Here is a 12500-nt window from a genome sequence, read left to right on the forward strand (position 1 = left end):
TTTACAAGCATAAAACTAAATTTGTGACCAGACACGATCATGCTGAGACATGGCCACATTACATCATCTCTAGTCTACCTTACGGTTATATATTATAAACAAGAGCTGCAGGCAGCACCATCGGGACCAAACCCAGACTTTGCGCCGCTTTTACATTTCGTTTGTTGACACACTTGCGCTATTTGTGCACATACTTGCAAATTGAAATGTATAAATGCGCAACACAAGCTTCGATCACTCTCTCTCTTTTGCTCTTTGTTTTTTTTGCTGGTTCTCCTATGGTGATGGTATGGAGACTTGCGCTGAACTAGATTGTTTTGTTTTATTGTTAGCTGTTGGTTAACTTCACACTGGATATGAGTAAAACGTATGCCGTAAAGCAGGTGATGGGCGGGGCTTGTGAACCTACCCGCGCACCAAAGTTACAAGTGGGATTTCAGCTTATGGACCAGCGGCAGTAAAAGTCATCTAGTTAAGAGCTGTCCTACCACTAAGATCATTTTAGAGAGATTGATTTTAAGGTCGAAAAACGTCTCGTTGTTGTCATCAAGTGGACTAAAGTGGTTCAAAATTGTTGTTCACATCCAGTGCAGAAAAGCGCGGACCCTCCTGATGACGAAAATGATGTCATGCAGGTGGCACGTGGACGGCTGGAATATACTTTTGCGTCGAGACTGAAGCTGGAATGTTGACTAGAGAGATGTTTTAGATTCAACTTTATTGTCATTACACATATACAGGTACAGTGTAACGAAATGTAGTTTAGGTCTAACCAGAAGTGCAATTAGCAAGTGCAGATATACAGTGTGAATAAATACAGAATACAAAATATTAGGAAAATACTTTACAATGGGCATGTACTATGAAAATATGACAGTCGGTATGTACTATGAACAATATAAACAGAAGGCTATATACTGTGAACATTAATGTACAGGAGGTTATGAACAGATAACAATATAGACTATACAATAGTGCAAGTGACTTGAGTGTGCATTAGTTACAGACATTAGCTATTAAAGTTACAGTGCAGTAGATGAGTTGATGCGGTTATTAAAGGTACGGTGCAGTACATGAGTTAATGCAGATATTAAAGGTACGGTGCAGTACATGAGTTATTGAAGTTATAGTGCAATACATGAGTAGATGCAGTTATACAGTTACAGTGCAGTAGATGAGTTAATGCAGTTATTAAGGTTACAGTGCAGTAGATGAGTTAGTGCAGTTATTGAAGTTACAGTGCAGTAGATGAGTTAATGCAGTTATTGAAGTTATAGTGCAGTAGATGAGTTAGTGCAGTTATTGAAGTTACAGTGCAGTAGATGAGTTAGTGCAGTTATTGAAGTTACAGTGCAGTAGATGCGTTAATGCAGTTATTGAAGTTATAGTGCAGTAGATGAGTTAGTGCAGTTATTGAAGTTACAGTGCAGTAGATGAGTTAATGCAGTTATTGAAGTTACAGTGCAGTAGATGCGTTAATGCAGTTATTGAAGTTATAGTGAAGTAGATGAGTTAGTGCAGTTATTGAAGTTACAGTGCAGTAGATGAGTTAATGCAGTTATTGAAGTTATAGTGAAGTAGATGAGTTAGTGCAGTTATTGAAGTTACAGTGCAGTAGATGAGTTAGTGCAGTTATTGAAGTTACAGTGCAGTAGATGAGTTAGTGCAGTTATTGAAGTTATGGTGCAGTAGATGAGTAGATGCAGTTAGTTATGCAATAGATGCAGTAATGCAATAGATGAGTTACAGTGCAGTAGATGAGTTAGTGCAGTTATTGAAGTTACAGTGCAGTAGATGAGTTAATGCAGTTATTGAAGATACAGTGCAGTAGATGAGGTAATGCAGTTATGAAAGTTACAGTGCAGTAGATGAGGTAATGCAGTTATGAGAGTAGTCCATTAGTGCAAATGAGCATTCAGTAAAATATTCCTGGTGTGCTAGTGTGCAAATGATGCTATGTGTGTGTAAACAGTCCGGTGGAGCAGATAACATGAAGTACTGGTGTGTACAGTTCAGTCATGCATGGCAGCCCTGTAGTGCAATGTAAACAATGCAGTAGCAACATTACAGTTAAAGTTATGAGGGGTAGTGGAATCAGTGGGGAGCAGAGTTCAATAATGAAACAGTTCTGGGAAAAAAGCTGTTTCCTAGTCTGCTGGTTCTTGCCCGGAGGCACCTGAAGAGCCTACCGGAAGGCAGGAGAGTAAACAGTCTATGAGCGGGGTGAGAAGAGTCCTTGATAATGCTGCGAGCTCGAAGCAGACAGCGTTTCTTTTGGATGTCCTCAATGGAAGGGAGTGTAGTTCCTGTGATGCGCTGGGCTGTTTTCACCACCCGCTGCAGTGCCTTGTGCTCAGCAACAGAACAGTTCCCGTACCAGACTGTGACACAGTTGGTCAGGATGCTCTCTATCGTGCAGCGATAGAAGTTCACCAGGATAGTTGAAGACAGTTGATTCTTCTTCAGTGTCCTCAGATAGAAGAGGCTCTGGTGAGCCTTCTTGACCAGGTATGAGGTGTTGGTGGTCCAGGACAGGTCCTCCGAAATATGGGTCCCCAGGAACTTAAAACTGGAAACACGTTCAACAGCCGTCCTGTTAATGTGGATGGGGTCCTGTGTGCCTCCTTTCGCCTTCCTGAAGTCCACGATGATCTCCTTTGTGTTGGAGGTGTTAAGGAGCAGGTTGTTGTTTGAGCACCATGTGGCCAGGTGCCGTACCTTCTCCCTGTAAGCAGTCTCATCGTTGTTGCTGATGAGACCAATCAATGTTGTATCGCTTGCGAACTTGATGAAGGAGTTAAGTCCGTTCACAGGTCTGCAGTCAAGTGTGAAAAGGGAGTAGAGAAAGGGGCTCAGTACGCATCCCTGTGGTACACCAGTGTTGAGGGTGATGGTGGTGGAGCAGATGTGGCCTAACCTAACAAGCTGAGGCCTGTTCGTCAGGAAGTCCATAATCCAGTTGCAGGTTGAGTTGTTAATGCCTAGGTTTCCAAGTTTGATGATTAGCTTGGAAGGGATGACTGTATTGAATGCAGAGCTGAAGTCTACAAACAGCATGCGAGCATAAGTGTCCTTATTATCCAGATGTGTGAGCACGGAGTGCAGCGCCATGGACACCGCGTCATCTGTGCTCCTGTTGCTACGGTAGGCAAATTGGTATGGGTCCAGTGTGGATGGTAAAGAGTCTTTTAGTTGTGACAGGACCAGCCGCTCAAAGCACTTCATAACAATGGGTGTGAGTGCTACAGGGCGGTAGTCATTCAGTCATGTCGGGCTGGAATGTTTTGGAATGGGCACAATGGAGGTGGATTTAAAACATTCTGGAACCACTGCTTGGGCGAGGGACTGGTTGAAGATATCCGTGAAGACCCCAGCGAGCTGCTCTCCACATGCCCTGAGTACGCGACCAGGGATGCCATCAGGGCCAGCAGCCTTGTTTGCGTTTATCCAGCTTAGTGCAGTGTAAACATCTGTGGAGTTTAGTGTGATGATTGGGTGGTCAGTAGAAGGTGTGAGCCTGGTGGCGGTTTCCTTATTGTCTCTCTCAAAGCGTGCATAAAAGTCATTAAGCTCATTCAGAAAGGCAGCATCTGTGGCTATGGGGATGGAGTGTTTGGGTTTGTAATCACTAATGGCCTGGATACCCTGCCACATGCGTCGAGGGTCAGAATTTGTGTTCAATTTGCAGCAGTTCTCGGAGAGCGGGGAATATAATCTTGATGTTTACCGGCGCCTGAGTTGGATAATGTGTCATATAAATGCTAAGCTCAGGGAGTTAGTGTTCAAACTCGGCTGTTTTCATTTTGTTTCCTTTTTTTGATGCTGTATGAACTTCTGCACCTCATCAAACATGATGCAAATGAAATCAGCAGAATATTAATGCTCATTCATTCTTCATCTCATCTTCATTTGAACTGATGAAAGACAGCTTAAAGCTGCCTAAGCTTGATCTCTGGTCTGTGATACCTGCAGAAAGAGAGAGAGACCAGAGAGATTTGATTTTATAACACCTTTATTTAATTACAGAATTCTAGCAAAAAACAACAAACCCTTTATCACTTCACACTGAGATTATCCAATATTCTCAGTAAAGACCAAAACATTATTTTCTACCCAACACAACAAATTTTCTGCACTCCAAATGTCTTTGAACTTTTTCCATCTCCTTTATAGAAAAATAAAATCATGTCTTATTCTTGTTTTTAAAAGCCCTTTAAAAACGGTTTCAACATCAGAATTTGTGTCATGAGTCACTTTGTACCTTCTACTAAAATATGTAGCCATTTTTGCTTGTCCCAGAATGAAGTTCAACAGCCGTCCTTTCCTCTTTTTCCTTTTACAATATTTAAACCCCAAAATAAACACCGTCATTGTAAACATCTCATCTACAGAAGAAAAAAAAGTCTGCAATAAAACAAACAAAGAACTCAGTCTCTCACACTGTGTAAAACAATGAAAAATGTTTTCCACTTCACCACAAAACACACATTTATCCTGCACAGTTGGATTCCGAATTGAAACAAAAGCATTTACTGCAATAATGCCATGAAACACCCTCCACTGAAGATCTCCAACTTTTTTAGTCAATGGTGGCTTGTACAAAGAAACCCCAACGAGGCTATATATCATCCTCAACCTTTAAATGGTCTTTCCAAGGCGTATCCACACGTTGTAGTTTCTCCTTATTTATCATTTTAACACATACTTGATACAAACTCTTGCCTCCCATTGACTGACCATGTCTCTTAAAACTTTTGAAGTAGATGATGAGCTCTCCGTGTCGAAAATAGTCTTTGGTATCACCATGCTTGGAAAACAATCCATTTCCTTTGGGATAGTTCGTAATGATAAAAAAGTCCAGTCCTCTTCACTCAATGTTTTCCGAAATCTTTCCAACAGCATTTGAACTGTCCTTGTTGATCTTATGTCCAGTTTTTCTGCAACCGAAATGGTATTGTCCAGAGCATTACCAGCCACTTCAATTAGATTTTTCATTTTTACTATGTTGGAATCTACTACCCTTTTTAACCAAATTGCTGTCAATTCAATTCAAGTTTATTTATATAGCGCTTTTCACAATGTGTATTGTTTCAAAGCAGCTTTACAGGGGCAAACAGGAAAAACAGAAAAGTTAAAACACAGCACAGTGCATGGTATTTATACAACGAGTAAGATCATTCTAATAAATAACATCTAATTTCTAAATAAATAAATAAATAAATGAATGAATGCAGTCTCCCGGTGAGCAGGCCAACACTGCCCTGCTGTCGCGAGGAACCCAAACTCCAATGATTGATTAATGGAGAAAAAAACCTCGGGAGAAACCAGGCTCAACCGGGAGGGCCAGATCCCCTCTGACGTGTCATAGCTGCACTCAAACTGGTGACATGTGATTTTAGTTTAGCATTTAATACCAAATATTGTAACTTCAGCATTAATGTGACAAATAGTCCGTCTTTGCTCTTGGTTTGGGATGTAGTGGTCTGAGCTGGGATGGTCTGATGGTCATATTTCTCTTGGCTGGTGGTGGAATTGCCTTAGATGGAGCTGGGATGGTCAGTCAGTCTGCAGCTGTAGCTGGCGTAATCTCAATTTGGGGATGGGCATCTGTCAGTCGTCTGGACACGGTGGAACTTCTCCCTACCTCGGGATGGGCATCCCGAGGCAGAGGCGGAAAGAGAATAAAGAGAATAATTAGCGTAGCTGCTGTTCATTAACTTTGCATTAAGTGAAAGCTTGGCTGAAAAGATGTGTCTTTAATCTAGATTTAAATTTGGAGAGTGTGTCTGACCCTCGAATAGTATCAGGAAGGCTATTCCAGAGTTTAGGTGCTACGTATGAGAAAGCTCGTCCCCATTTGGTGGATTTTGTTATTCTAGGTGTTGTCAAAAGTCCTAAGTTTTGAGATCTTAGCGAGCGTGATGGGTTGTAACGTGATAAAAGCTCGGTTAAGTAAGTAGGTGCTAAACCGTTCAGGGCTTTGTAAGTAATTAAAAGAATTTTAAAATCAATACGATACTTAATGGGTAGCCAGTGAAGCGATGATAAAACTGGGGTTATGTGATCGTATTTTCTTGACCTAGTAAGAACTCTGGCAGCTGCATTCTGAACTAACTGTAGTTTGTTTATTGATGATACAGGACAACCACTAAGTAGAGCATTACAATAGTCAAGTCTTGAGGTCACAAATGCATGAATAAGCTTTTCTGCATCTGCAACACATAAACTATTTCGTAATTTGGCAACATTTCTAAGGTGGAAGAAGGCTGTTTTTGTGATATTTGAGATGTGATTTTTAAATGACAGGTTGCCGTCTTATATAACGCCTAGGTCTTTAACTGTATTTGTTGGAGAAACAGTGCAGCTTTCAATTTGCAGGCTGTAATCGGAGTTATTCTGTTTACTTGATTTTGGTGCTATAAGTAATATTTCTGTTTTGCTAGAGTTTAAAAGGAGGAAATTACTAGTCATCCAATGTTTTATGTCCTCGATGCACTCTGCCAGTTTGGATAGCTTAAAGGAATCATCTGGTCTTGATGAGATATATAGCTGAGTATCATCTGCATAACAGTGGAAGCTAATTCCATGTTTTCTAATAATGTTGCCGAGGGGCAGCATGTATATGGAGAAAAGCAAGGGTCCTAAAACCGATCCCTGAGGTAATCCATAATTGACTTGCGTAAGATTTGACGATTTCCCATTTAAATGGACGTATTGATATCGGTCTGTTAAGTAAGATCTGAACCATTGCAGTGCCTGTCCCTGAATACCGATATAATGGTGTAAACGATCTTGTAGTATTTTATGGTCTACAGTATCGAAAGCAGCACTAAGGTCAAGCAGGACTAATAGTGAGATGTTACCTTTATCTGAAGCAATAAGGAGGTCATTTGTAATTCTAACGAGCGCAGTTTCAGTGCTGTGATGCGGTCTAAAGCCAGACTGAAACTTTTCGTGCATGTCATTATTTTGTAGGAAGGTACACAGTTGAGTTGACACTACTTTTTCTAGTATTTTAGACAAGTACGGGAGATTTGAAATCGGTCTATAGCTTCCAAGTTCATTTGGGTCTAAATTTGGTTTTTTGATAAGAGGCTTAATTACAGCCAGCTTAAAGGGTCCTGGGACATGTCCTAGATTAATAGACGAGTTGATTATGTTACAAATGGGCTCAATTACAGCAGGTAGTAACTCTTTTAATAAAGTAGTCGGAATGGGGTCTAATAAGCATGTCGTTGGTTTGGATGTTGCAATAATTTTAATTAAATCTTCCTGATTTATAGGAGAAAACACTCTAGCTTTTCTTTTTGGGTGACGGTTGAAACTAATTCTTCCGACAAACTTGGAGGTTTGGTCTATGTTGTCTCGTATTATTTCGATTTTCTCGGTAAAAAATTTCATGAATTCATTGCTACCAAGGTGCGGCGGAATACCCAGGTCAGGTGGAGTCTGTTTGTTTGTTAATTTAGCAATTGTACTAAATAAAAACCTTGGATTGTTTTTGTTATTTTCTATGAGGTTACGGAAGTGCTCGGCTTTTGCTGCTTTTAGTGCCTTTTTGTAACAGCTTGTACTCTCTTTCCATGCAATTTTAAAGACCTCTAATTGGGTTTGTTTCCATTTTCGCTCCAGTTTACGCGTTTCTCTTTTTAGGGCGCGAGTGGTGTTATTATACCATGGTGCTATGATCTTTTCATTAATCCTTTTTGACTTCATAGGTGCGACCGCTTCTAATGTATTAGAGAAAATAGTGCCCATGTTGCTGGTCATGTCATCGAGCAATTTTATATTCGTTGGAAAGGTTATTAGAGAAGTCAGATCTGGCAAGTTCTTTACGAAACTATCTTTAGTAGTTGAGGTGATTGTTCTACCCTGTCGATAACGAGATATACAACTGATTTCTGCAGTGCGCAGTGTACATGTTATTAGATGGTGATCGGAAACATCGTCGCTTTGAGGTATAATATCGATATTGGTTAGATCGGCTCCGTGAGATATAATCAAGTCTAGGGTATGATTAAGGCGATGAGTAGGACTATTGATGTATTGTGTTACACCACAAGAGTCTAGTAGTTCTTTAAACGCCACAGCTAATGGATCGTTAGCACTGTCTACGTGGATATTAAAATCTCCAACAATCAGTACTTTATCGACGTTAACCAATAGATCCGATAAGAAGTCTGCGAACTCTATCAGAAAATTAGTGTAAGGCCCAGGGGGTCTATACACAGTAACCAATGTAAGAGAGACCAATGATTTTTTACTTTTGTTTGGAACTGTTATGTTCAACGCAAGCATTTCAAATGATTTAAATGTATGCATTGTTCTCCGAGTAACGGTAAGAAAGTCTCTAAAGATTGTTGCGACACCACCACCTCGACCAACTGGACGTGGCTCATGAATATAACCGTAGCTTGGAGGAGTAGACTCATTTAGACCAAAATAATCATTTGGCTTAAGCCAGGTTTCAGTGAGGCATAGTATATCAAAACTGTTGTCTGTGATCATTTCATTTACAATAACTGCTTTTGGATTCAGTGATCTAATATTAAGTAGCCCAAACTTTAGGCGTTGGTTTTGCTCATTAAATATATTGTCTTTTGGTTTAATCATGATAAGATTTTTTCTCTGACTTTTAAATAAATTATTATTTGGTTGTATTATTCGGGGGACAGACACAGTCTCTATGCATTTGAAAGCAGTAACATTCTTAACAGTTGGGTGAGAAGAACACAGACTGTAGTTAAAATTTGTACTTACTAGTCAAATGGTGCGTAGCGTCTTTGAGATGTTGTCAGACAGAATTTCCGCTCCAATGCTGCTGGGGTGCAGCCCGTCGGGGCGGAAAAGCCTTGGTCGCTCCCAGAACAGATCAAAATTATTTACAAAGAGCAGCTTCTGTTCAATACACCATGACATTAACCAATTATTAAGCGTAAATAGTCTACTGAACTTTTCGTTCCCTCGTCGGTAAGTTGGAAGCGGCCCTGATACGATGATCCTCGCCGTGGGCGATGCGTTGCGAACAGTATCGACCAGACTCCTGAAGTCCCTCTTCAGGATCTCCGACTGCCGCATTCTCACATCATTCACCCCCGCGTGCAGAACTACGGCTCCTACTCTTGCATCCTCCTTCAGAATCGCAGTTACCTGCGCAGACACATCGAGAACACGGGCGCCAGGAAAACAGTGAGTGCGCACCTTACCTTCATTGAAGGAGGCGCGTACGTTCCGGACGATTGAGTCTCCGATGACCACAGCGTTGGATTTCGTCTCGCAGAGGGCGGCAAAGCGATTTCTCGTAGAAATCTCGAAGACCGGTCGCGGCGGTGGGGGAGAGGTCATCGCTCCGGTCCTGGATTTCGCCTTCCGCCGTGTGTGTGCAGGTGCAGGAGTGAAGTTCATTTCGGCTCGTCGTGATCTTGAAGCCTGGGCTCTGTGCATAGAAACACACGGAGTAGAAGTGATAGGAGTATTACAATCACGTCGAACACTTACCGCAGCTTTGCGAGCGTCAGCCCGGGATGTTTCCATCGCCGTTTTACGTTCTCGCAGACGTGTTTGCCTCTCGAGTAGATCGTGGATCTGCTTCTCCAATACTTCCAGTTCTGACTGAAGTGCGAAGAAAGATTCATCATCTGCACTCAGAGGTAACGTTAAACACATATCTGAATCATTAGCCATTAGTGGTGTCATAATGAGAACAGTGAGTTAAGCAGTAAAGGCAATATTCAGAAACTAAAGGCTAGGAATGCTAACAGCCTGAGTGCTAATAGCGAATGATCGTATAAAACAAATCTATCTGTGCGTTATATGACGATATTTGGTATGGGATACACTTAAGTATAGGTTTAACCCTCTGTGAGTTATCAATTTACAATATAAATATTAAGAAATAACAGGAATAAACGATATATTTAGAAAAAGTTTGACGGAGCTCTGTCTCAAACCACGCTCTCTCAGCAAACAGGAAGTGATGAGGTCCAGGTGTGTCCAATCAATCAATCCAATCAGAAACAGATAAGTCTTAGTAGTTCAAATCACTTGATTTTCTGGTCGTATCTTGTTATCACTTGTTTTCGGTTAGATGCCTTTGGACGGTGTTGCGTTCATATTTTCTTGCCACAAAAATCCAACCGTGCACCATTAATCAGAGGTTCTTCCAAAAACCAGTGTAGATACTTGTATGGTAAAGATCTCCTAGCCTGCACCAGACACCAAGCTCTTCTCATGCTTTCATAAAAAGGAGAGATACACTTCAAATCAAAATTAGAACAGTCTTACCAAAAGAGATTTTTTTCCAAATCCCCACCCACAAACCTTACTAAGAAGGCAAGCCATAAGACCATTCCATGATACCTTTGGCTTATATAAAACTTTCTGAAGAAATTGTAGCCTAAAGGCTGCTTTCCTAGTTTTTAGATCTACGATGCATTGTCCACCGTCTTCCTTCGGGAGATTCAACACCGCCCTATGTATCCAGTGTAAATTGTCCCAGAAGAAATTGATCATTTTCATTTGTATTTTTTCAAGAACTGCAAAGGGAGGCTCTAAAGCCGATAACCTGTGCCACAGCGAGGAGGCTACCGCACTATTAATAATCAAAGCCCTTCCCCTAAATGACATTTTAGGCAATAACCATTTCCACCTTTCCAGTCTTCCTTCAACATTTTCACAAACATTCTCCCAATTTTTCTGATTGGTCACTTCATCACCCACAAAGATTCAGAGATATTTTAATCCATGTTGTGACCATGTCATACTGCCTGGCAACAACAACTTTTCCTTATTCCATTGTCCAACTAAATATGCATCACTTTTGGCCCAATTTACTTTTGCGGAAGAAGCTTTCCCATATCTACTTACAATATCCACTAACTTATCAATATCGTTCTGTCCACTAATTAATACCATAACATCGTCAGCATATGCCGACAATTTTATCGGTGGATTTTTTTTTTGACATTTAAAACCATCTAGCTCTGCTCTAATTTGAATAAGTATAAGTTCCAAAGCTATTGAATAAAGCATGCCTGACATGGCACATTCTTGTCTTATACCTCTCTTAATTTTGAAGGACTACATAAGCCACCATTGACTTTCAGTATACTCTCAATGTCACCGTAAAGCACATTAAGCATAGAAATAAACTCAGGTGGAAAGCCAAATGCCTCAAGTGTTTGCAATAGAAACTGATGCTCCACCCGGTCAAAAGCTTTATCCTGATCTAGCGATACCAGACCAACCTTTTTACCAAAAAGTCTAGAGACTTCAAATACATCTCGAATTAAAGATATATTGTCCACTATTGATCTGTTGGGCACACAATAGGACTGATCTATATGGATGTCCCGTCCCATCACCTCCCTCAGTCTGTTTGCCAAAGTTTTTGAAAGAACGTTATAGTCTGTACATAACAAGGAGACTGGTCTCCAGTTCTTTATCTCCTTGAGATCACCTTTCTTTGGGAGCAGAGTTAAAACTGCTCTCCTGCAACTTATTGGCAGTCGCCCTTCAGACAGACTGTTGTTTAACACTGCCAGCAAGCTGTGTTGTTGTGCACCAAGAGTAAAATAAGATTGCAACTATGCAATTGTATGTCAGTATCAGACGTAAACGTAATTGGTTCAAAGTTATGTCAAGGTGTCTTATTGGAGCAGTATGGGATGTTCCGCCCCTCTGTACAACCGGAAATAGAAAAGAGTCTGTTAGCACATGGGTGCTCCGGTGGTAGAGAGTATGGCCAAACGTGTTTAACCGCTGTCAAAAATAAACATCTTTCTGCTGAATGTATTGTCTCTCGCCGTGTTCTATCCTGTTACCATTCCCGAGGGACTGTTCCCTAAAACACAACACAAGTCTTCTCCCAGGAAATACCAGTAGGTTTTGTAAAAATCCAACGTCAGACCATCCAAACCTGGTGCTTTTCGACTTTTCATGCTTTGTAATGCTTTCAGAAGTTCATCTACTGTTACAGGATGCACCAGGTCTTCACACGACTCCTCGGTCACTTGTGGAAGGTCTGAGATCCACTGATTCGTGGACTGGTCCTCCACACTTTCACTGGTATACAGCTCCTTGTAAAAGCTAACCGCCCTCTTTCTAATGTCAGAGTCCACAGTCAGTTCTCTCCCATCCACAAACCGTAAACATTGAATATTCTTTCTTTGTCCATTTTTTTCTCCAGACTTAAGAAGAATTTGGACTGGGCATCCATTTCAGAAATAGTCTTTCAGTCCCTTGACGTCCGTGAACTCCATTCAATACTTGGAGTTCCACAATATCATTCTCTAAACTTCTAATCTTTTGAATAGTGTCCTTAGTAACATTGACAGTATACTGATTACATAATTTTTGTATCTTCATCTTTCCAATGTCCCACCATTGCTGAATTGAAGTAAAGTAAGGTTTTTGAGTTCTCCATCCTATCCAAAAGAAAAGCAGACATTGTCCAAAATCAGCATCCTCAAGTAGAGCATTGTTAAAATGCCAATATGCAC

The 12500-nt window shown here is 40.9% G+C and overlaps 2 protein-coding genes across 30 annotated transcripts in view; one reads left to right on the forward strand and one right to left on the reverse strand.

Moving 5' to 3' along the window:
• LOC130429262 (receptor-type tyrosine-protein phosphatase delta-like) overlaps window positions 1-12500 on the forward strand; it is a 303213-nt gene that overhangs the window by 45346 nt on the left and 245367 nt on the right. The gene's annotated exons all lie outside the window — the stretch shown is intronic.
• Window positions 8545-9738, reverse strand: LOC130429417 (uncharacterized). The gene is made up of 2 exons (XM_056757964.1): window positions 9499-9738; window positions 8545-9436 (listed from the first exon to the last, which is right to left on the reverse strand). The coding sequence occupies exons 1-2, from the start codon at window positions 9636-9638 to the stop codon at window positions 8764-8766; spliced, it is 813 nt and encodes a 270-aa protein (XP_056613942.1). The 5' UTR covers window positions 9639-9738; the 3' UTR covers window positions 8545-8763.

The sequence above is a fragment of the Triplophysa dalaica genome, chromosome 1 (genome assembly GCF_015846415.1).
Source record: "Triplophysa dalaica isolate WHDGS20190420 chromosome 1, ASM1584641v1, whole genome shotgun sequence".
Lineage (NCBI taxonomy): Eukaryota > Metazoa > Chordata > Actinopteri > Cypriniformes > Nemacheilidae > Triplophysa > Triplophysa dalaica.

Bases quoted from the DNA above. Each gene is read 5' to 3' on its own strand.
- LOC130429417 (XM_056757964.1), bottom strand. From the start codon at position 9,638: ATGATGAATCTTTCTTCGCACTTCAGTCAGAACTGGAAGTATTGGAGA. The intron at 9,437-9,498 runs GTAAGTGTTCGA...TTCTATGCACAG, and splicing joins CTGACGCTCGCAAAGCTGCG to AGCCCAGGCTTCAAGATCAC.